The following is a 25,849-nucleotide window of genomic DNA, read 5'->3' on the forward strand; positions in this document are numbered from 1 at the left end:
TGGCAGAGGAAGGTTACCTCCCCTGGACAAACTTTAATTTGGACGTCTCTCTAAGTTATGGTCCCGTCTCTCTTATCTGTTAAAAGTTAACCTGAATCAGAGACCGACCCAATAAACCCGCCGCACGAGCCACTTGAGCCCACTGAGCTGCCTTGTAAAGCACATGACTTGGAAACTTGTTACAGGGCATGTGGTAATATAATAAAACATTGAGCTTTATGAGCTTAGAGATGAGGAAATAGTATGTTTGTTTGATATCATTACCATGGTGATCATCATAAGTCCTCTATCTCCTACACCGATGTATTTTCAGCAGAATTAAATAGCCGGACAGCGGAACGTTAAATCGTTCTCCTCCGGAGATCCACACGCTGACCGGACGTTAATTGCAGACGGACCAAAACATTTTCTGAAAGTTGACGTGGAGCTGTCTGTGCACAATGGCTGCTACTAAAGTAGAAATCTCAAATGACAGCTCCACTGTGATACAGAATCAAAATGCGTCCTCTCAACCCAATAACCCACTGTCGAGGAAGCTCAACAAAATACTGGAGACGAGGCTCGACAATGACAAGGTGAGTTGGAAGAGTTTAGCTTCTTGCTAGCAAGCTAACATTAGCTGCGAGCTATTCGCTTCAAATCTGGACGTATTTCTGTTCTTGGGCTTTATTATTTCCCTCCCGAAAGGCAACTGTTTGGGGGGAACGATATTGCCCCTCACTGGTTTTCGTTAAGCATAGCAACAACATAAAAATGTGTTTTATTTTGATAGTTACGTCAGCTGTCATCCAGTATGTACTGGGTGTCGGGGCTAGTGTCCCCATCAGGAACAGATTGATACGAGCTGTTCAGCCCAAGTTGACGAAGGGAAATTGTTTATTTCATGCAGTTCTGGCTGCGATGGCTTGTTGACAAGGGGAGCACATTGTCAGAGTTAAAACATTTGTCGCAACACCCCGACTGAACAACATTATAATGTCCTCTTTGTGCTTTCAGGAGATGCTGGAGGCTCTGAAGGCTCTCTCTGTGTTCTTCACTGAGAACAGTTTGCGCACCAGAAGAAATCTTCGTGGTGACATAGAGAGACGGAGCCTGGCGATCAACGAGGAGTTTGCACAAATATTTAAAGAAGTTAAAGAGGTAACAGTTTTGCAAGAACAGTGTTATTACCCTCAAACAACATTAAAGTGTAATTCTGAAACCCATCAAAGCATCCGTGCAATGCTTCTTTTTTAACTGAGGTGGGTGGAAAAATATTCACATGGGGATGAAGGTTATAGGTTCATCTTTAAAATGTCAAACTATATTTCATAAAACAACTCTGGTGATTTGTCGCTGCATCAATAGAAACATATTTAAGAGGCAGCTGTGGTAGTGATGTAGAGCAGCAGATCTGATTTAGTTACTGGATTTTAAAGTTCAGCTAATTAAATGGAGATTTAATTTCAAGGTGGTTTAATTTCAAGATTTTTTAGCAGCAACATTTACACCCCTAGGTGACAGGATGCTAATTTGAAGTTCCAGTCTCAGTGATGGCAGCCTGTTTGTGCCCTCTAGTTTTTGAGATTATGTGTATGAATGGGAATACATCTGCCTCAGCGCTGTGTTAACTCTGACTTCATGTTCTCCGCAGGAGCTTGAAAGTGTTCACGAGGATGTCCAGGCCATGAGCACGTGTTGTGAAGAAATGACCAATACGTTAAAGGTATGTTTTATTATCTCCTAATTCCTCCTGCATATATAATGATTTACTAAAGCTAAACTATTAGCTGGTATTAGTATGGTGGTGTAGATCAAATGCAATACATTCATATTTCTTGTTTTCAAGCTATCTTTTAGACACTCACGTTTCTTCAACAGGCTGCGAAGGAGCAAACTCAAGACCTCATAGTGAAAACCAACAAGCTACAGGGAGAAAAGTGAGTTCATTCTAAATGAGTACAAACATATGTGTGTGTCTTTGGATGTTTGTGTCTGCATGTGTGTTACCGACACAGTTAACCTCGTAACTTGACATAAACATGTTCACTATATTTGAAAATTAAAAAAAAAATAGACATAAGCAATCAGTGAATGATAACAGTAATTCTGCTACTAGTGGTAAACATACTATTGTAATTGTTTGGTTGTGGTATCAGAAAGGAATTAATTCAGCTCTACTGTAACTTTTAAAGCAGGATTTTGGTATTTTTGTATCAGCTTACATGCTATTGTACCTTTTTTGTGATAGATTGCTCCATAAATCTGGTGGACAAAATGTTAGGTGCTTCTTTTATTATTATTATGCAGTCAAGTGCAGAACACTTTTTTAATACTTGTTTATTTATTAACTCATTTCATCTGAGGTATTTTGTTCTCAATGATACAAACTAATTTCATCATGCGATATAAACAAAAGACAAAGAACGTACCCCAATGTAAGCATCACATATAAATCCGATATCAATAATTTCAATTAAAAAAAAGAAATAGAATTCAGTGAGCACTTAAAAGTCACATTCTCAACAACAACTGAACCTTTTAATGAAAGGTATTGTTTGGCTGTCATAATAAATTACATGGAACAAGTTTTGCACTCAGCATTGTTTACTCTTGCACAAATGTTGATGTGGGAATTAATGGAGCGACTCAAACTTATTCTATCATTGCAAGCACAAGTTATTTCTCAATCTGATTGTAACTAAACTGTTAGAGAAATATAAAATAAGACCATAAGATGAGGCTGGTGCCCGGGAGTCTAAAAGTTATTCAGAGTGTCAGGGAGGTCATGGAAATAAGATGGAAAATTTATTCTAAATTATCTGCAGAAACTTCAAAGAAATCTCACACGGCCCTTTCTCCCCTTATCTTCTCTGAGCCTACAAATGATTTTGGAAACCTATCACATACTGATAAGCATCTTCATCAGTCCAAATCCAGATATCATCACTTCACTCTCTTTGGTGTCTCATTTCCACAGAGGAATTTCTCCTTTTTCTTTTCAGGCAAATATCACTTTAATCAAAGCAGACGGCAGGAACAACATGCTCCACTATGCAAGTGATAAGCTTTTATTGCGCACATGTCGTTTGAATAGTGAGACATTGTTTGATTTGCCAGTATTTCCTTGTTTTCTAGGAGTTCCTGCTGTTAGTTGTCAAGTAGATTTAAACATCTGATTAGAAGCAGCTCATGACATTTTAAAAGTATATTCTGTTGATTTAAAATATTTACACAAATTAAGATATGACCAACCAAGTTACAGCACAAATAAGTTGAAGAGTATATTTCTAGTCAGTGAAATACAACTTCTCTTTAGTGTCAGAAGTTAGAGAGACTTGGTGTAGGGCAGGAAGAGCTGGCAAGCACATCTTTATTTTTGATGAGAAGGGATGAATGATTCATGAGGTAGATGAATATTTCTCCCACAGTTGTCTATTTGCATAAGGAGGGCAGCAGTCATCATTAATGGAGCTTAATTTGTTTTATTCGTCATGTCCTGTGATGTTCGGCCCTGAGATACACATCAAAGTAGCTCCTGTTTACACTGCGTTACTGTCAGATCTTATTGAAGCAAGCCTATTACAACCGGAGCATTGCTCATCAGTGCATTCTCGTATTTGAGTGTGTGCATTGAGATCTGCTGACAACACATATTAAGAGCCATCAGATATGCAGATCTAATATATACAGCTCACCATGACGTAGAGTCATGAGTAGAACCAGAGTGTGTATCTTGGGTGCTCACCCAGCTGCAACTCCTAGAATACTGATGGATCTTTGTTTGGTTGAACGCCTGCCAATAAAATTAATGTAGGTATCATTAATCTATGAATTTGGCGAGGTGTTGACAGGGATATGAAAATAAAATACCCGCGCCCATTCGCTGATGGCTGACTGGGGGTTGGGGTGGGTTTCATTAGCATTTGTGGTGGCTGTGACCTCAGTGCTCAGTGACCTTGTGAGTTGACATGGAGGCAGGGGCACGGGCAATGATAATGTAGATTTCCGGCAAAAGACACTGCTGCCAGCTGTGATGTACAGCCGCAATTCCATGCTCCGCTGGCACAGATTCAAGACCGCCTTGACGAAAAGGTGACAGATGAGGGGAGCGAGATTGAAGAGGAAGGAGATGAGCTCAGTGTGAGAGCAATGAAAGACACCAGTTGGGATAAAGCCACCAGTGAATACGTGCAGACAATGAATTAATACAAGTCATGTCGCTTTGTGCAGGAGGTCTTGTTGGAGGTAAGTGGTCAGAGGTTTTACATGAATGCCCTTCAGAGTGCCCCCCTGCTTTGTGTCTTTCTTTGCATAGTGGTCCCATTGGGACTTGCTGTCCGTCTGTGTGACATTTTCATTCGTGGAACCACAATGACCCCACAGCCAGATGGGAAAGTGTCTGTACGCCGAGCTCTGACCTTGTCTTCAGCAATTTTGTCTCAGAAGAGCTGCCAGGGGGAAGTGTGCAGTCAAGCTGTCCTCCTTCAGCCACCCGACAGTCAGCCCTCTGCACCAGACCACTCCGGTCGTCTCGGTCAGAATTATTTCAGGTCACACAGTCCTGTGCAGTCCCAAGACACTGTCTTTTTTTATGTTTTTCTTCTGTTGACACTTATAGCAGTGCTACATTTGCAGTATAATCTTGTGCTTATAGGGCAGCTCTGCTGAGCCTGGACAGTCGTTTTCAGAGCACTGCGGTTGCTCCTGATGTGTACTTACTGGGCAGAGAAGGCCTCTCCTGAACTGTTTGCTATCTTATCTGCCAGCGGCACTGTGTCATTTGTCAGCTCTAATGTAATAGAAAGGAACTGTGGCTTGCTTACAATGTTTAGAAGCAAAGGTGGAAGCAGCGAGCCAATGAGAGTAGACGACCTGTGTTTGTCTGCCGCCATTCAGACGTACTGCTCTTTTGTTTTGGGCTGGTCCTGTTCAAAGAGGCAGTCAGCAAGAGCTCTAAATAGATGTTGTGTGTTGTTCCATAATGAAACCTAATGCTGCCCACCTGCCCTGCACTGTGTGATCTTGGCATTAGCTTGACATGTTATCTGTGGAACAAGTCGAGACGTCTCACTAACGGATGTTTCTGTGCACTGTGTGACCTTACAGCAGCAGAAGGTGTTGGACTCTTGGTTTACTTCTCCAGCTATTACTACATCGCTCAGGCAGCTACAGGAAGCCTACTTGGCTGTATGCCAAAGAGCAATGTAGATACATGTAGTAACCACACCTAAGATTTACCTACATTTGGCTTGTATCAGCGACTTATTTCCCACAGTAATTCTTACAGCATGTGATAAATTATTAGACGTGGAGCCCTGCGGCTCATTGAGACCATTTTTCCTGGGAAAAAAAAGTAAATGGTGCCAGTGTGACTCCTGTGTAGGTCATTAATAAATCAAGAGCTTGGAAACCCTCGAGAGAACAATCTGGGACATCTGAGTGTAAATGACAACCTGCGTAAAATGACACTTGAGCCTTATTAAGCCTCAGCTGGCTGTTAATGAGGGTATGGCTGTGAGTATGCCTTTGTGTTGTCTGATGTGACTGACTGCGACTGCACTCTGTGATCATTGGCGCATGGCTAACTAACAGCTAACAGCTCTGTGAATGCCAAATTTCCATGCTAGCCTTTGAAATGGCCCCTAATAGATTTTAATGGTTAATCGACCCACATGGTTTACAGCCTCTGAGATGGGTGGACATTCCCCTGCAACGGAGAATGCTCAATCTCCTTATTATTCATTCTGTATGATTATCAGCCAGTTGTCAAAGTAAGAAATTAAAAGTTTCCTGTTTAATAAGTGGTGAGCTTGGTAGATGTTATTCACTGATCAAGCTCTCAGTTTTTATGAGCTGATCAGGCTGTTTATTAGATGGTGCTGTGTTATACTGCTTAAACGATTTCTGTGCTTGAACAGACAAAATCAATCGACCTAGATGGGAAATCTGAGCACATTCACAAACAGACACAAACAAAGAGACTAGATTGGCAGTGATTAGTTGATTAATCAGTAAGTCAATCAGAAGAAAATTACTTACCACTTATTTTTATAATCCATTAATCGTTTCAGTCATTTTTCAAGCAAAAATGTCACATTTGTTGGTTTAAGCTTCTTAATGTGAGGATTTGCTGCTTTTCTTTGTCATTTATGGGATGATAAATGAGGAGTCTTTGGGTTTTAGGGCCTTGACACTCGAGGCTGACGTCCGCAGTGGTCGGCTGTCAGTGAGCGTCTGTGGCCCTGGTTGTTGCGGTGAGTCCCACATCACTGGCTTTACTCGGCTCATGTCAGCGACTTTTTGGCTGATCGAGGGTGTAGAATCGGCAGCAGAGCCTGTTGGTGAGAGAAATCACTCTGATTGGCCGTTCGGCTAAGCGAATCAGTGCACAAGAAGAGAAGTGAAAAAATAAAGGGAAAGCCCCTTGAGCCTGATGCTGTAGCATCCGTGATTTCACCCATTTTCTGTGGTTGTTCTTATGGCCATATAAGTGAGAGTGGTGTGAAAAAACCCTGCTTTATCATAACAACGTTTTTTATATCCACAGTTTCGAGACTTCTGGTTGCATTGTGTAAAGTGTAGCTTTTTGGCTGAGACACAGGTGATGCAACAGTCAGTCTTCGTCGCCACCAGTTCTTTGATGTTGGTGATGATGTAGGTAAACTGTTGGTTGGACAAAATAAACAGTCTGACATCATCAATTGTGATGAGCATTATTTTTTTCGTTTCGTTTTATTTACTAAATGATTATTGTGGAAATAATCAGTAAGTTAATCGATAATGAAAATAAGCGTTAGTTGCAGCTTTAACAGAGACAGACTTTAAAAAGAGACACACTCTTTTGTTTTTTGACTTGTTTTCAACCCATCATGTCATATTATGCAACCTGGATCTAACTTAACTTTAACTTGTTGGGAGTTCTTGGAGAAAAGCTGACATCTTTGAGTTCATTTTCCTGAAATCCCTCGCTTAGAGTGTATACATACTTTACTATGTGACGTTTCACTCAAGTTGGTTGCCTCTCTCTGGTATTCAGTAATTGCAGTCTGCAGAAGAATGTGTCATGTCCTGACAGCGCTGTAGAAGATGATCCTGCTGCTCCAACATTCCCTTGGCCTCTGCTGCTCTGCTGCTAATGTTCCCACAATCCACCTCTCTTCACCTTGTACAGGCGTGTGCAGCCTGTCTCTTTGTTGTGATTTACATCCTGGCGGAACGGGTCTGTCACTCTTGGCCTGGACATGAGAAATTGGGGGCATTTGTTATCTTCTAGAGGTGAATCTGTTGCAAAGTGTGACATGTTAGAAACATATTTTTACTGCTGGTGCTCCCATGAAGTTCAGTATGTCCATAGACAGAAAGCTTGATAAATAAAGGATTGGCATGAGGCCATATTTGTGACATAGGAGTTTGAGTACATTATATAACTGCCTGTCAAGTGGTTTAACCCTGAGAATATGCTTCTATTAGTAACAAAAAAAGATGCTGCCTTGTAAAAAATTGGAAAAGATTTTGTGTTTTCTGCATTTAAGAAATTAATGAAAGAGCTATTGGACTTTGCACTTTAACTTTCTCTAATACATGAATTCATCAGTGGGTAATTCAGGTCAGTCAACTCTTCTCATGAACTCGGCGAACACACACTTAATGGCACCAACAACTGGTAGAAATGCAGTCCGTGGGTGAAATGCTTCATGAATGGAATTCCAAACTGTGGCATGTTAAATGTGACGGATAAGGCTTCTAAAGCCTTTATGACCAGTGGGAGCATCAGATGGGCCATTAATTTTATGTCCCAATAAAACTGGCACATAGAACTGTTTTTTTTCCCAAATTCAGTTTAATGTATGTGTGTGTTTATGTCTGTTTTTCACTCTTGTGAAGATAACTGTGGCTGGGAGATATGGCCTTAAAATAATAATATAGCAATATTTTTAGGCTATATTGTGATACCAAATGTATACACTATGTGTGTATACATATAGATTTTTTGAAATCTCCTCAAAAGCACTTCATGAATGCTTTGACTGGAGGACAAGATCTAATACAACGATATTTTTATCCAAATACCTCGAAATTGATATGGACACAATTTTTAGGAATGGCTTTTGGTATTTTCACAGAATATTTCAATTTTTGATGAAATATCATCAGTAATGTGAATATACTGACTAAGTGGGTAAAGACAAGTATTAGAACAACAGCTCAGAAAATAACATCACTTTACTGTAATACAGCCTGTTGTAAAGACAACACTTATGACATATCATGATATAACAATGCCCAAGAATTTAAGACCTCATATCTCAATATTGATGTATTGCCCAGCCCTAATAATAATTCAGCGTCCTTTAATGATATAAATGCCATGTTTGCACCACAGTGTCTCGCTGTGAAACAGATGATCCAATTAGAGTTTTGCAAAAGCTTCCTGCTACATTTGCATATTAGTGATAAATTCTCTTTTCTTCAGACAACTGTTGCTCCCCGCTCTACAAGAGGTTACAGATTTCATATTAATATTGATCATGTGTATGTGAAGACAAACATGTCCATGTGGAAATACTTTTCTCTAATTTATACACCGCTCAGTTTAATTAATGGCCTCATTAGCATTACTTGTTAATTTTTTATGTATCACTGTAATTGTGGTGGGATATCAGGTGGCTGGAGTGCCTCCTGTTTTAGTTTGTTATGTCTCTGTGGCATCAATTCTCTTTCGATTCACTTCTCTTCTCACTGTTTTTGAACACGTGTGCAACTTTGTGACAGCTACCTTTTTAATAAAAATAAAAAACGAACTGTCTTTTATTATAAATGATGTACTGTTATTACAAGTGTTTGTGGCAGACTTAAAGATTGCCTTTGACAGTCTGACAGTGAAAGCATTTTTAAGCAGAGGCACAGCTGTTGTATCTCTATAAAATAAAACATTCATTATTGTCACTGCTTTCAGTTTCGATGATGTAGCCAGGTTGTTATAACGAAGTAAAATTTTAAAATATGCTACTCAAGCCTCTCTGTGCACGGAAATAAAGTCCCCGCCAAGCTGTCGTCTTGAAACGCGTAAAGGGCAAAGACGCCTCGAGGTTCTGCACGTGAGGCTCGGCGAGCTGTACAGAGAAACAATAAATCATAGAATCCTGTAACAGATTTACAACCCTTTACTTTCAGCTGGCTGAGCACGGGTAATAGCTGTGTGAGAGACAATGGTCAGATAATGTTGGGTTCTTCTCCTCCACCAAAACAAGCTGGTGATTTACTGATCCAGCCTCGTTTTCACAGTCGGGTGGAGAGAATGTAGACGAGGTGGTTTGGATGGAAAGACGGGCACAGAGGGAGGACTCGCTCTTGTTCTGCTATCCCGTGACAGAGTTCCCTGTTTGACTGGGGCTGTTGCCATGGGTGACTATTGTGTTGAGACGCTTATAGTGACACTGATAGTGATCGCCCTGCTGTTATTGATAGTGACAAAACCTGGCGAGTATCCGGCTCTGTATTCATGTTGTTTCTCTTGTCTCCCTCTGTTATTCACTTTCTCGCTGCTGCACATGATATCTTCACTCTGTGTCCTACCCTGCCTCTCTGTCCCACTAGCTCACTGTGTATGAGGAGTATGACTGCCATCTGCTGTACAATGCCAAACACTACGGCTTGTTGACAACGTGCACCATTTTTTCTGCGAAATAAAAGTGTACACGTAACTTTTTTTCCCTCTCTGACAGGATCTTTTATTTTCACAGACAGAAAAACACAAAGGCGATGGCAACTACACTGATAAAACTCAATGATGAAAGACGGAAGGAAGTCTGAATGCTTCTGTGAGATAAAAATCCTCAGGGACCTTGGAGACAGATAAAAGCAATCATAATGACAAGAAAGGGCCCAACTGAGCTGAACAGAATCTAAATGCCAAAACATTATAAGGAAAAAATAATCCTTTATAGATATTAAAATGCAAAAATGTCAAAGGAAGGAAATTACAACATATATCTCTTTTCCCCCAGTCACCGCCTGGAGGTGAGAGCTCAGGTTGCTCAGGCTTTCCTTGCCAAGTTCCAGCTGTCTAATGAGGAGATGGCCACTTTGCGAGGGGCTCGGGATGCACCCATTACTGAGGTAATCTCCATTATGATGTATTCTAATGAAGTGATCCAAAGAATCCTACCTCCGCATCCACAGGAGGGATTCAGTATCAGGGCTGCAACTAAGGATTATTTTCATTATTTCTTGATTAATCGTTTAGTCTATCTAATGTCAAAAAACATTGAAAAATACTCATCACAATTTCCCAAAGCCCAAAGTGACGTCTTCAGGCTGATTCTATTTTTTAACCAACTGTCTAAAACCCGAAGACTCTTCATTTATTATCATAATGACAAAGAAAAGCAGCAAATCATTACATTTAAGAAGCTGGAACAGCAGCTTCTTAAGGGACATTTTTGCTTGAACGATTAATTGATTATCAAAATAGCTGGCAGTTAAAAAAACATTTTCTCTATGGAATAATTGATTTATAGTCAGAATTCTATTCGGTATTGGAGAAAGAATAGTGTCACATTAGTGGCTCCATTTCCTGTATCCTCTGATTAAAGTGTGATCGATCTTCTCACTCTGCCAACATGCTGCCTCAATATTTAAGATATTGTCAAATGTTGTCAACATATTCTACAGTCCATTAACTAAAATTCTGAAAGGACTTCTGACGTCTGATCCAAAAGATGATGAATCAAATCAAATCAGTTTTATTTATATAGCCCAAAATCACAATCACATTGCCTCAATGGGCTTTACAATCTGTACAGTGAACGACATCCTCTGTCCTCACACCCTAGATTCAGGTGAGGAAAAACTTGCCATATTAAAATAAACCCTTTTAACAGGCAAAAAACAAGATGGAAGAAACCTTAGGATGAGCCACAGTGGAGGGATCCCTCTCCCAGGACAGACAGACATGCAATAGATGTCACATGTACAGACCATTGCAACAAAATCACAGTTGGCCCTATTACATTCATTAACGTGTTGTTCAATTTCCCAGGACTTCTTCAAAGCTCTCAGCCGAGTGAAGCACATCCACGAGGACGTGAAGATCCTCCTGCGAACCAACCAGCAAACTGCAGGGTGAGGTGCACGTCTCACTCCATAGAGTCACTCTGCGCCCTACTTCCTCTGACAGACTAAAAAATAGTGTCTTTTACAGTAATTCTGTTCTCGATGTTAAATTCATGGCATTTATTTTTAACCACAATGGTGGAACAGACGAGCGGAAAAAAGCTTGAAGGTCTTGTATTTATGTCACTGTCAGGGATCTGACACTGGGGTTATGGGTATGTAATGTGTGGTCTTGGTTTGCGTGCTTGTTCCAGGTTAGAGATCATGGAGCAGATGGCCGTGTTACAGGAGACATCGTATGAGCAGCTCTACCGCTGGGCTCAGAGTGAGTGCAGTAACAGAGTTAATACCACAATCACACTATGTACACATTGTACAAGCTCTCCACACTGAACTACATAGAGAGAAATACAAAGCTTTGCACTTTCAAGTGAGAGTAATGGCGTGTATGGGACACATTTGAGGACACATGTGACTCATAACCTTCTGACTGAGTTTTGCCAAAAGAATGTCTCAAACCAAAATTTTCCTCAGCGCAGCAGTGTGCTTTGTCATTGAAATTAAACTGGAAATAAACCATGTAGATCACAGAAACCTCATTTGTAACAAATAGAAAGCGTTTACAAAATTACAGTATGAGTTGCTCTGCACATGCTTATTTTGCTGAGGTTAAGATTTGCTCAAAGACCCAGGTCCAGAAATTTGGCAAGTGAAAATTTGTTAATGGTCAAATGAAAGAGCAGTAAGTTCTAATGTTGTTTTGTATTTTCTCTGCATGTAGAGGAAGTTAGTTTATGTTGTGAAGGGTCTCACAAATGCATGTCTTTTTTTGTGGGAGAACTACATTCTGCACTAGAGGGCATTAACTTGTATTTCCAGCATTAGGTAGGTCTGACAAGAGTGCAGTGCATTGACCCATTTTCTCCATAGTCTGGAAGATTGGGCACTGCCTGTTCATTGTTTGTATTGTCTGAAGCATAAGTAAACTGACTTCTTGGAAAGAGCTCATGGAAAAATATGATTGAAAAATGTTTTTGGTGCTTTGATTTGCTTCTTGTCAGAAGGGTTGCCATGATCCAAAACATTTAGAAACAATGAATTGAGCACAACACAAGCAAAGTTACTCGAAAGAGAGCGTTTAGTTACACTTATTGCCTTCCTTTCCTCAGATGAATGCAGAGGACTGACCCAAGAGGCCTGTGATATCAGCCCTGTGTTGACTCAAGCCATGGAAGCTTTGCAGGACCGACCCGTCCTTTACAAGTAATATACACACTCTTACATACAGCAACAATTTTAATATATGCTCTGTCCCTTCATTTATCTTCATCTCCATGCCAATCAGTGTTTACATGTCTTCTTAAAGCACTAACAGTAAGTAGAAGTAGACCTATCAGGGATAGATATTGATTAAATTATAAAAATTTAGCTGTGGATGTCAGGTCCTAAAAATGTTTTCAAACCATTTTTGTTTACTACATCTTTGCCAGATGGCTACAGGTCGTGTATTTCACTCTGCTACTATCTTCTGTGGGCGCTTGCAGGTGAATTGTGGCCGAGGTGATTCTTGGTGAGCAAAACAAAGAATTAGAAAACAACAGAGCAAACAGCCTGAAGCAACAGAACATGTCGCCACCATCCAGCCAGCAGAAGAAGAAAGTGTGCATAAAGCAAACATTGTGACAAACTGCTACTGTAAATATTCCATACGGAGGAGTGCAAATTTTAAGTGTATGTTTTTCATAAATTAACGCAAGTATATTGCCTCAGAGTTTAATAAGACAGTGCTCAAAATAGACTGAAATCATTATGCCGATATTAAGTAAATACATTATGTGATATTCAGTATTTGAACATCGTAATAGATTTGTTTCAATTGAAAACAAATGTTCAAGGACTTTTAAGCCTGTTAAGTAATAAATAAATGGTTTAGTCACACATGACCTACCATGATGTAGTATTGGCTCTTCAATTGGCTCTCTTTAATTTCAAGTGCTTTGAAATGCCTTGAGTTGGAATGACTCAGTAATTTTTATGCCCAGTACTCAGTTATTTTAAGGCAGGCGGTCAAACAGGAAATACCTAATGAAGAAAATGAATACAAATGTTTTTAAAAGCATTAAATGTCGATATCTGTGCAAATTAGATGATATACTTTAGTCAGGGAAAATGATTAGTGCTCAGAGCGCGAATCATTACATGGAATTCACACATTTTCTGATGATGCTGAGGGTTTAACTTTGTCTCAAAAACAAAACAACTCATAAGAAAGTTTCACACGTTACCCCAAGACATGTTTTCAAGTCAAACCCTCCTTCTATCTGTCTGCATTCTCTGAAATGCACCTGTCTCTGGGCCCACAAAGAGTCCAAGGTCATGCACTGGCTGGGGATGTTGAGGCTGAGAGAAAGGAGACCAGTGTTCCTGGAATCTTAATTCAGCACTATCTTGTGTTTAGTCTGTCACAGAGCCTGCCACCGCCAAGTAATCAAAACAGCCTCAAAGTCTTTCCTTTTGGAAAAGCTGCCTGCATTGTTGATGTATGTCAGTGGCTGACCTCCGGCACACAGTCTGCACAAAAACACATCTTTTTCACATGAGGTTTGGGTGTTGAATGTTTCCTTCTCTCTTCTGTTTGATCAGGTACACTCTGGATGAGTTTGGGACTGCACGCAGGTGTGCGGTGGTACGAGGCTTCATCGACGCCCTCACCCGTGGCGGGCAGGGAGGAACGCCCCGCCCCATTGAGATGCATTCACACGACCCTATGAGGTACAACTCCAATCCTATTTATGAGCTGAGCATTTAAACCAAAAACACACTTCAGTTCTGATAAAAATGTAACAATTTTTCCATAGAACTAGAGTTGTAGAAATGCAGAGATGTTTTTTTTATGTCTCTGCACTGATCTTGAAAACATGACGTATGTTCAGTGTAGCTTAGCATAATGCACAATTAAAATAATTTCAAAAAATCTACCTTTATGCATCTCCAAAGATGAATGGCTAGCCTATCTTGCTTGTACTTACAGCTTTTCAAATGTATTTTTTTGGGTCTTTGTGCACCACAAGCCTAGGGCCATCGAGTTAATTTATAATGAGAAGTATTTTTGATTTTGGGGTGAACTGTCCCTTTAATAAATAAAGTGCATTATATCAAACCTTCAACCTGTGAACAGTTTACGCGTGCCTGCAGCCAGAGCTGAAGATAAAAATACCATATATATATTTTGTAAAAAGTAGTGCCAGACTGTTTTTCAATCAGTAAATCATTTTGCATGAACTTGTGAAAAAATTCCTCATGATCATGCAATATTCAACACTGAGAATTCCTCTACATTAAACTCACTATTTAGCAACATTTCAAACCACATACAGACACATTTAAATGGAACGAGTTTGTCTAAAATATAGTACTATTCCTCAAAAACACAATTAAATCCTTATTTAATATTTAAGATATAAGTATTATTATGTGTGTCTACTGTATTATTGTAAATGTTGTGATTCTATAAATAAATCTCTTAGATTTTGTTCCGAACTCCTGAAATTCTTCACTTTTAAAGCCTGATTCAGGAGGATATTAAATGTCTATTTTGTCAAGGAGTGTCTGAGTGTGTCTGTGCTTCATGTTGTAGTACATCCTCTTCCCTCCTTCTCCTCCTTCCTCGTGTTCCCAGGAGCCAAAGGGGAGATTTTCTCAGAATACCAGCCATGTGTGGAACACGAAATCACCTCCACTTTATAGGAAGCATTGGCAGTTCTGAGAACATCAAGTTCTTTCTCACCTCCCTGTCCTCTCACTCACTCATTCACTCACTCACTCACCAACACACACACACACACACACACACACACACACACACACACACACGGGCTTACACACAATAATTCAAGTTTAACCTTACTGTTTTCCAGCGTTATGTAACACCAAAAACAAAGTGTTTGTGTTTTTGTTTGTGTGTGTGTTTGTGTGTGTGTGTGTGTGTGTGTGTGTGCGAGGGGAGTGAAACACGATGACCCGTGCCTCGATGTAGCTGTGGTCAGGGCATGGTAAGATTAGCCCTCGGGTTGGCCCCTCAATGACGTGCTGTTTAATACGGACTGTTTCGTTGCTCTTTCAGGTATGTCGGGGACATGCTGGCCTGGCTGCACCAAGCCACCGCCTCAGAGAAAGAGCATCTAGAAGCTCTGCTCAAACAAGTCACTCTGCAAGGTATGATTTCTAAATAGGCAGTGCGCCATTCTCTATCATCTCCATCTTAGATTACAAATGGTGTGATGACATCGTCAGCATTTTACCTTTTATCGGACATGTTTTTCTTTGTTGCTTTTTTAAAATTTGGATGATTTTACAAGCAGGCCATCTTCAGGGGTCCTTAAGAACTCTTAACATATCTTTGATTACATTTTATGACGCATAACAGTCATTAAACAGTCTTACATTTGAATTTTATCTAATTTAATTCATCTATCTTAAACATTTTTTTTTTAATGATTCAAGCTCTTGTCTGAGTTGATAGACACCCTATAGAAATAAACCGTGGCTTGTAAACAAATGTCACGCAGACTCACAAGTAGCTTTGGGTAACCCGTCGTTCAATAAGGTTAGAGATGTTGGCAACAGTTGGAGAGTGTGAACAAATCTAATTCCAGTACATTTAGTTCAGCCTGATGGACTAATCCTCTGCTTGTTTCCCTAATTTAACTTCTTCAGTTCTCATTACAGTTAGGAATGAAGACAGCTCAGTAGGGGGATCAGTTGAGACCGGGGGGGTTGTCTTTGGTCCATTTTGTGAAGCTAAGCTGTTACATCCAGGCTATCAAATGGCAGCATTTATCTCCTTTCATGCTTTTTTGGCAGTGTATACAGGTCATTTTTATGATGATCTCAGTGCTAACAAATCTGACTTGGAAAAAATTTGAACTCTGTGTTCTCAGGCAGGTGTCACTGTGGTTATATGGTAATGATGTCACTGCTGCCTCTTGCCTAAACACAGTGAACTCCAAAAATAGACGGAAATGTTGAATATGTGAACGCATCCTAAGAATATTACAAGAATGAATTAGGAATAGTGTGATCCTATGCTGTACTTAATGTGTTACTGCACATGAATATTCACTTTGGATCCAAAAGAGGATTGTGGGATTCCCCACTTTTGTATTTATTAATATTGTGCTGGTGTGCTTATATTCATGATATCCTCTTACATCAGGTGTGGAGGAGAACATGCAGGAGGTGGTTGGACACATCACTGAGGGAGTCTGCAGGCCGTTGAAAGTGAGCAATGGAATTGGTTTAAGAAGCTATTGAAGAATCACTGACCAGTTCTGGCTAATGCATACAGTGTTCTGGCATGTTCTGCTCGTGTGTTCTGGATGTGTCCTTCAGGTTCGGATAGAACAGGTCATCGTGGCCGAGCCGGGTGCTGTCCTTCTTTACAAGCTGTCCAACCTGCTTAAGTTCTACCACCACACCATCAGGTACTTAAACTCAGTCAACTCCACAATGATTGGAGAGCTGAAATGATTAGTCGATTAATGGCTCAACAAAGTTTTGATATTCGATTAATCATTTAAAGTCCCCTCCAGTCATGTTCTACTCTGCTATGATTAACATATTATTTTTTTTTGATTAATTTTTCAACGTAAAAGATAAAAAATAATCTCTTCATCTATGAATGTCAGGCCTTGTGTCCCGCCCACCACCGCTGCTTGTGCTAGGTTGATAGGTGAAAGAGCAGTGCAAATCAAAATGACCAGTATTAAAGGAAATATGAGAGCAATACAGCTTTAGTTTTAAGTCTCAGTCAGACCAAGACTCAGAATAGGAGTCTGTTGTGTGCCAAGCAGGTTTTGAAACATACAGTAATATCTGCCACAGTGTTACAGTGTGTTTACATTGTCACATTGTTATAACATAATTATATACAAGAGGTCTACTTGAAGTTTGCAGAAATTTGGCTGAGATTGTTATATTATTGTAATATCTGTTTAACTTGATTGCCAACTGAGTTAGCCTGGGAACTGGCTCATTTGCAGTAGTAGCATTTCCATATTAAACAGATTGTTTTTTTGAATTTGTGATGTACCAAATCTAATTAGCAGGGGGACGTTTGAATCTCAGGTTTTAGGGAAGTGCACAAACTTCTCCATCCTCAATAAAGGAATGTGGAGGTCAGACATTTTAGAGGAAGTAAATATAAGAAAAATACATTTCTGTGGGAGAGGATGTTTAAGTAAATTGTACAGCAAATTATGCTTCGGTTCTATTTTTGCACTTTGGGAATTTGCTGCTCATCTCTTTTATTTCCTTGCAAGATAAATACATTTTTGTTTGACACTGTTGGTTGGAGAAAAGCAGTTTTAAGGTTCTTCGAGCTTGTGATGAGCATTTTTACTACATTTTGATATTTTGTAGAAACAACGAGTCGATGAATTAAAGAAAAAAAGATAATGATGTACATAATCACTTCATGCAGGCCAAGTTGACCTATCCACCTATTTGATTTGTACAGCTCTATCATCGGGACCAGTGTGGCCTCCTTGCTCATCAATATTGAAGAAATGCACATCCTCAGCAAAAAGATGTTCTTCAACAGCTTGAGCCTTCATGCAAGCAGACTCATGGACAAGGTACAGTTTGAGTTGGATGATTTTTATTTGTGTATTCTACAATATTGTTTTCGTTTGTGCAGTTGTGAGAAAGCGTCTGCTCAGAAAACACTACCATTACCCAAGGAAAGAAAGGGAAGAAGAAGAGGAAGCCTTGTTTTTAAAATAGAGATGGAGCGCAATGTTCTTTCATGAAATCGTTTAAATGACAGTGCAGAAGTTCAGTGTTGCACCCTGTGGACACACATTGTGTATTTCAGCTCTGCGTCTAAACCCTCAAAGACAACAAGGCTATTTCTGAAGCTCTTGTGCTTGTAAACAGTTTCGGCCTGTTGGCCACAGCATCGAAAAGGCGCTAGCTGCCAAAAACACCAGAATTGTTACCATTTAGTTAAATTGGCGTCCAAATATACCTCGGCACGGGCAGGAGCTCTTCCACATTATATGCTGGCTGTGTCCTAATCAATAGCAGTTACAAGAATTATCCCTGTAGCTCGGTGTTAATCAAATTGGAGGCCCTCAGGGTTTTGGTGTCAATTCCAGCTAATTCCAGGAACCCGGCCTTCTCATAATTTGCTCTATTAGGTGGACAAAGGTGGCAGGGCTCCGTTCTGTGTTGTCCATCCAGAGGCCAATGAAATCAAAACCCTCTTCATTAAAAAGCTCTTCTCACTCTGAACAAGCTGAGGCTCAGAGTAGCAGCAGGAAGCAGTTGTATATTCGCTCGATCATGCTGCTCATTAGGGATGTTTAATGCTTTGATAATGTTCTGAGGACCGCTTGTCTTGGTGAAGGCTGCAGCTCACACATAACTAACCTCTGTCATCCCTAATACTCTACCCCTCTGTTTGCCTGAGCAGGTGGAGCTGCCACCTGCAGATCTGGGTCCTACAGCCTCCCTCACGCAGACCCTCTCCCTCCTCAGGGAGGTGCTGGCCTCCCACGACTCATCAGTTGTTCCTCTGGATGCTCGCCAGGCTGACTTTGCTCAGGTAAACTTATATTTATACACAGGGCTGGGGCAGATTACTTGTAATGTAGTCAATTACTGAATCCAAATTGCAGTACATGGCAATTTTGGGATTAGTAATGTAATCCATTGATAACAAAAATATTGTAATCTAATGTCAATCATTTTGGATTACTTCAAAAACAAACATTGTTTGAAAATCCTGCAACTTAAACAAAAAAATTGAGGCAGAAACACAAATTTACGTTCCACAAATATACTTTCTTTTATTTAAATGCTTCAAAACACTTTCAACGCAATTAAAATGAATTTTATGGTTTTAGCGTTAACAGTCGGTCAAATCAAATTAGGGGTGCAACATACTGTTGCAATATAAAAGAATACAGTACATTTTTATCACATAACTTGAATAACTCAATAGAGGCTATGCACGTGATGTTGCAGAAGGCGGAAGTCACCATGGTTACCACTGAGAGGCAGAAAAACTACTGAATTGTAATACTGTTAATATTCATCAAGTGCTGCACTCTTTATGTCCAGCTCGAATGCTGCGAGAACACAAAAAACGCATCCAAAATGTGAGAGAGCCGAGCAAATAAGCCTACTTGCCATTGCTCGTCCTGCAATGTGACCTATGCGCACATTGCAGTGTCGATCCTGAAACAATATATTGTGTAGCCCTAAATGAAATTACCCTCAGCAAAAACAATACCGACACAAACTACAGATGTACTGTGTGTCTGTATTCTACAACATCCGGGATGCTGTCTCTTTTGGGGAAGGTTTTGTGCGGCTATTATTTAATCAAAGGCAACATGGACGATTTTCCTCGTTTATCAAGTGCAGCAATTGTCTACAAAATCCTTAATGACGGACGAACTTTGCATGAATTGATGGAGCATTGTTTAAAAAAGTTTAATGATTTTAAAATTGCAATATTTTAAAGACGTAATCAAAAATATAACTGAGTTATCCTAGACAATGTAACTTCAATTACTAATGTTTTTCGGGCAGTAATCTGGGCTGATTAGTTACCTTACCCTTTTTAACATAATCACATTTACATAGAATCTGTTATTATCCAACCCTGTTTATACAATATGATCAAATGGTCAAGTCAAAGTTGTCTCCCTTCAATTGTCGTGTTTTAAACAGTTGCTGTATCTTTTTAATTAATGGATTATAAATGTCTTGATATTGTTTTTCAGTCAGTGATTTTTCACTCTTCTGTCTTACTTTGTCTCTCCCAGGTGCTCTCTTGCATCTTGGATCCCCTCCTACAGCTGTGTACCGTGTCGGCCAGTAACCTCGGCACTGCTGACATGGCGAGCTACATGGTCAACTCGCTGTACGTCATGAAAACCACGCTGGCTGTCTTTGAGTTCACTGACAAGAGGCTGGAGATGCTTGAGTTCCAGGTCTGCCAGAGTTATAAACGGTTATTAACAAAGTAGTAGTGAATCAGACAATTACATCTTCTTAAGTGTCTATTTACTTTCAATTACGATTAGTCAAGGGCATGAGTCAAATAATAACACACCACACTTTAGTAGGAAAAGACAAACTGAATCATGATACAGTCATGCTGTCCAACATGAACTGTCTGTGCGTAGGGGTATTGTTCATTACGAATAATTAATTATTCTTATTCTTGTCATGAAAATCCATAGAGCCCAAATCTTTTATTAAAAAGATCTAATTTACCGTCTCATAGAAGAGTGTGCGTCATGTATTGTTGTTCATGTTCAAATGTGCCATCTATCCCTCTATTTTTAGCATGTCTTTTGTAATTGAGGGCCACAAGAGCTCCTGTGGAAGTTTCATTATCAATAGCACAGTGGATCTCTATTAACCACAAGTACCACTAGTTCACAATGCAGGCTTGAACTGGATTTTAAGCCGCTCTCTCCCACATTTTCTAGATCGAGGCTCACCTTGACACTCTGATCAACGAGCAGGCATCCTACGTGCTGACCAGAGCTGGGCTTAGCTACATCTACAACTGCGTCCAGCAGCACAGTGCTGAACAGGTGGAGCACTTAACTACACATTGACATGCACTCATTTGTGAAGTTATAGAACGGTGGAGTTTTTTTTCTCACATCTCTCCAGTCGGACTCCCTAATGGCCCTCTTTTATATCATACAGATCCTATTGTTTACAGTATGCTTCCTCTCTGGGCTTTACAATAGTTATCGCTATGGTTACAACATGACCGACGTCTTTATTAGGGCGTAATAGCATTTCTATCAGATTTTCAGATGAGAAAGAGGCGCAGGGAGGCAGATCATATTATGTTCTATTAAAATATATTAGCTTCTCCTGAAGTGTCCTGTGCAGATGAGAGAGCTGATGTCCTGGAGCCTTCCTCCTGCTTTGTAATACACTTTGCCACTGGGCTGACTGAGACCCATAGTTGTGGTTTAGCATGCGAGTCTTGAAACCCCAGGTCATGTCAGGACACACCACACCCTTCTTCTGCTGCAGCTCAACGCAAAGCTCAATCAAGAACTGTCATTCTTCTGCAGACGACTTTTCTCCTCGGGTGGCCTTTCTTGGGTTTTCTTTAAATAGTCTTCTGTTTGAAAAGATTAAGTCTGGCTGTCTACACTTGACAGTATCCCAGATGTCAACGACTGACAAGAATCCCCACGTTTATTTTAGACTCTTCAGGTTTACATTTGGTATCTGTTTAACATTTTATCCCTGTAATTTTCTCTGATACATCAGCTGAACATATCAGAAACAAGAAAACAGTGCTTTAGAACAATACTTTCCACTGGCTAGAAGCTAACAGATGAGTTTGAAGGCTCCAAGTACGTTAATATGCCCATATCTCCATAAAATCACTCTGTCGCTTTGACCCTTGCACTGCTGTCTATTTGCTGCTTTTAATGCTGGCAATTTAGGCATTTAAGCTTGACTTAATGTTGCCATTCTGGATAATCAGTGTCAGCTAATTGCCTGCAAGGTACCTGCTGATGTGTTCACAGCGTCAGTCATGTGTTAACCTTGCACAGTTTTTGTCTTGTTATCATCTAGATTTAGGGAGGGAATTTCTCTTGTTTACAAGTCAAGATTCACAAGTTCAGTGAATTCACAAAATGTTATTTTCCCCAATGAATCTCTTCAGCTGAGTAAATTAGGGCTGAGGTTATAAAATCAACAACATGATGAATCTCTTGTACTGTGTCATGTACTGACGTACATGCACTATTGAGTTATAGAAATGATTGTAGCATTTTATTTAGTATTATAATAATCCAGCACTAGTTTAAAACATTTTGTTTGATCAAGGTTAGTAAGGAGTAAGGCAGCAGTACACAATCACGTAGTGTGGGCTAAACTTTTTTATAAAACTTCTTAAAGTTTTATAAAAAAAAAAAAAAATCCTTATTACACACTTAAGAGGTCAGGGGTAATGCCATTCATTCAGTTTGTGTCCCTGCCTCAGTCCATCTCCATGGATCCATCTCAAGCAGCTACTGAGGGCAGTGTAGATAAATGATCAAGGAAGAAACCTTTTCAATGCTGCCTGCTGATACAGATGAATGCTTTGTTCGGTTCTGAGATTCATCAGTGTTGCCCCACGAACAGTGTGACCTTGAGTTGGATTCTAATCTGATGTCTACTTTTCTGTCTCAGGGTCCGCTGTCCCTCCTCCCCAGCATGGACAGCTCTTCTGTGAAAGCGGCAATGGTGAGTTACAAGTTGCAATATGTAAGAATTTCAGTTTAAAATATTAAAAATGAACAAAAATTATCAACAGAATGTGATCAAATTAGAGCTTTGTCGTTATGTCAAAGATATGTATATATTGTGTTGCAGAGATATCTACCAAAGTTAGCATTAGCATCAAGCTTGTCATTTCATACCACTTTGTACCTCAGGAACTGATCTTCAGATAGTAGAGCTCAGGCCTCATGAGAGACCATGCAAGCAGCGAGTTCGCTGTTTCACATGCTCTTTTAACCTTTTGAGTCTAATCAGTAAACAAATTAAACAAAAAAAAAATAATGCCAAGAAAGCAAATAATCTTACAGCTATTTCCTAACTAAAGAGAAAAATACACCTTCTGAATTCAAATGTCTCTCTTTTACTGAACCAAGAGGAGCTTAGTTGTCTTGTCAGCTCATTTTAAAACACACTTTCTTCAAACCTGACAGCAACAATCCCATTTTTTACATATTGCACCTTTAATAAATTCTCACTCAGTTGTGATATTCTTTGACTCACCACCTGCTGTTGACTCTCTCTTACAAACAGGTCCAGTTTGATCGGTACTTGTCATCGCCTGACACTCTTGTGATGCCACAACTCAACTTTCTGCTCAGTGCGGCCATCAAGTGAGTTCCTTTCCTTACTGTTGATAGTAGCTCCCTCTGTTTAGGAATAGAGTAGCATACATGCAATATTCAGGCTTTATTGTTTACAACATCGCATGGTGTTTCAGCAGGGTAAAGTGCGCATTCAGAGAGATAAAAATAGAACAGGAGCGTCGACCTAATAATGTTCAACATTCATTAGTTTCCCCGATGTAATACGATCATTACTGCATTCCAAACAAAACACTCGAGTAAATGCACTGCGATTTTGGATGCTAAATTGCTAAAGCCACTAACACATTGAGGGAGCGGTCTGCAGGACTGCCCGTATTTGTCTTACTGATCAGAAAATGCACATGCTTTTAGCTCAATACAGCTGCTACATTGGAGCGCTCTTTCTATGAGTCACGTTTACTGGGAAGTGCAGCAGGCTTGAGGAGCACTCTGTACCTCAGGTTAATGTTCTCTATTAATGGACATGGGAGGACTGATGGGCAGGACGCCATTAATTAGCTTCTGGTCCATTTCTCACTCACACTCGTTCCCTGAAATCATTCCTCCTCTTTGTCTTTCTCTCTCTCTCTCTCTCTCCCCCGCTATCGCTCAAGTCTGCCTCTCTGCTCACCTAAATACACAAAAACACCAGGCAGCACTCTGAAAACACTCCTGCAGTGCACAAATAATGGGAATGTACTTTTAGACTTCCTTCGTTTCACATTTCGTGTTGGTGCACTTGGTGTGGAGTAAGGTGTTATAGACAGCACTGCGGTTCTGTGTTCTCTGTGGGCCAATTAAAAATATGGATCTCAAGAGCCTAAGTGGGATACAACAGAGGCCTGCGCTCCCACTGTGTCCTTGAGTCCTCTCACTGGGTTTTTCAGTCCGACTGTTGCATCCTCCACTCGTACTCCACTGCAAGAAATAGTCAAATGATCTCCTTCACTTGAGGGTAAATGTGGAGGTTCTTTATTAAATGCATTTTTGAAGAATTAAGATGCTGAAGAAGATACATTGTTTTCTCGTTAGACTTTTTTTTTTTAAAATCTTCAAGCAACGTATATAAATATGATCCTTTTCTTGTTTTAATCAATTCATAGTTTTGTCTATAGGATATCACCAATTTTTTTGCTTTAAATTATGCGTTTTGTTTAAACTAAAAACTCCAAAAGATGAAGGAAAGCAGAAAATTCCCACCTTTTCAGAACTTCGTATTATCAATTGTTTGGCATTATTGCTTGAAAAATGACTAAAACGATTACTACTTGTTGCAGCTGTAAAAGAAAATAACAAGAATCTGTAAAACATAACTGATTTTGATTTGAAACATCTTCAGAAATCAGTGAAATAAAGATGATTCTGTACTTCACATTTTCTTTTTTTAAAAATGGTTGCAAATTGTTATCATAACAATCGGGGGGGATGATTTTCTGTTGATCGACTGATTGTTGCAGCTCTAAAAGGAAACAACAAAAATCTGTGTGACATGGCTGAATTTGATTTAGTACTTATGCAAGAAATCCATACAAGGACAAATAATACTGTACTTGATTTTCTTTTTGGTTGCAGATGTGTTTAGAACGAATAAACTTCTCTCAAATGACAAATCAGTTGCTGCGGCTGACACCTGATGCTTGTGCATTAATACTGTAATATGTATCCATAGATGGCAGTGTGCACCACTTACTGCCACTCATTGTTTTGACACAGTTGGGGAACACAATGGTCACTGAACAAAAAAAAAGTAATTAGGACAAATTCTTACTCATGGCTGACTTATTTCAGCTCTTTACCACTGACTAATTGCAGCAGAGCTCTGCTTGTCTGATTTAGACCTGAAATGTTGGAATTTAAAAGGCCCTTTCACTGCTGATTCTAGTTCTGTTCTGTTCTAGTATAGAAATCTGAAGAGTTTTATCTGTTTGTGCAGGGAGCAGATTTTCCGTCAGTCCACAGAGCTGGTGTGCAGAGCCTATGGGGACGTTTACACAGCGCTGACCAGCCCAGCTAACGGCTACAAAGACGCAGAGAACCTGGTGCCCAGATCACCTAAGCAGGTTCAGACCTTGCTGTCCTGAGAGACTCCTCTGTCCCACCTGTTTGATGTCAAAAACACTGGGTGAGACCCAGCGAAGGACATGCTGCTGGTTATTTAAAGAGCTATGTAATTTGTAGAATGTATATAAAAGTAGTTGTTAAGGTTCTTTGTGGGAAATATGGGATGTGGGTCGCTGACCACAGAGAGAGACACTCCTGTGTACCAGGAGGAAAGAACATATGTATATGATCCATTTTCTTTGAGTGCTGCAGGCAGTCGACTTGTTTTTCACATGTCTCTTCTTTCTGTCTGTTTCCACTCTGTTCTCTGTTTGTGGTCATTTTTGTACAAAATAATGTGTTTTTATTGAAAATATTTAACATTATATAAAACAAAAAGATACACTAAATTTAAGAGATTTGTCGTTATTTTTCCACACTTCAAAGTGGTCAGGAAAAAATTCAGCCCTAATGCCAAGAGGAACCTCAAAAGCTTCAGCACAAATGTTGTGTTTATTTTAATCTCAACTGTTTTGAGTAGTAGGGATAAAATGGAAAATCTGTCTGACCATCTCGTTTGGAGTTTCAGAAAGGTCTACCATGCTGACTAAGATGTGAAAACAAGACTATAATGATACTGGATTCAGTCATTTACCATAAATTCTACCTTTTAAATGAATGGTTCTTTGTCCATTTACATCACATTATGGTAGCCTGGGAACCAGACAAATCTGCAAGCTCATGACTATGCTCTGACTGGTGCGTTGAGTTGATGACATTATAAGTACAGTACAAACAAAACAGCAGTC

The 25,849-nt window shown here is 39.8% G+C and overlaps 1 protein-coding gene across 1 annotated transcript; it reads left to right on the top strand.

The window, feature by feature from the left end:
• The first annotated feature begins 354 nt into the window (after positions 1-354).
• Positions 355-25,455, top strand: cog6 (component of oligomeric golgi complex 6). Its single transcript, XM_073491394.1, has 19 exons — positions 355-575; positions 997-1,140; positions 1,634-1,705; positions 1,861-1,919; positions 9,990-10,101; positions 11,024-11,106; positions 11,352-11,422; positions 12,267-12,360; positions 13,741-13,869; positions 15,221-15,312; positions 16,313-16,377; positions 16,489-16,580; positions 17,615-17,732; positions 18,572-18,703; positions 19,932-20,099; positions 20,604-20,711; positions 22,327-22,380; positions 22,948-23,027; positions 24,934-25,455. The coding sequence occupies exons 1-19, from the start codon at positions 441-443 to the stop codon at positions 25,079-25,081; spliced, it is 1,956 nt and encodes a 651-aa protein (XP_073347495.1). The 5' UTR covers positions 355-440; the 3' UTR covers positions 25,082-25,455.
• The last annotated feature ends 394 nt before the right edge of the window (positions 25,456-25,849 follow it).

This window comes from Pagrus major, chromosome 2 (genome assembly GCF_040436345.1).
Source record: "Pagrus major chromosome 2, Pma_NU_1.0".
NCBI lineage: Eukaryota > Metazoa > Chordata > Actinopteri > Spariformes > Sparidae > Pagrus > Pagrus major.

What these genes read in the sequence shown, in the direction of transcription:
- cog6 (XM_073491394.1), top strand. Translation starts at nt 441, where the DNA reads ATGGCTGCTACTAAAGTAGAAATCTCAAATGACAGCTCCACTGTGATA. An exon ending in GACCGACCCGTCCTTTACAA is followed by an intron (nt 12,361 to 13,740) that starts GTAATATACACA and finishes CTGTTTGATCAG; the next exon opens with GTACACTCTGGATGAGTTTG. An exon ending in TTCTACCACCACACCATCAG is followed by an intron (nt 16,581 to 17,614) that starts GTACTTAAACTC and finishes TGATTTGTACAG; the next exon opens with CTCTATCATCGGGACCAGTG.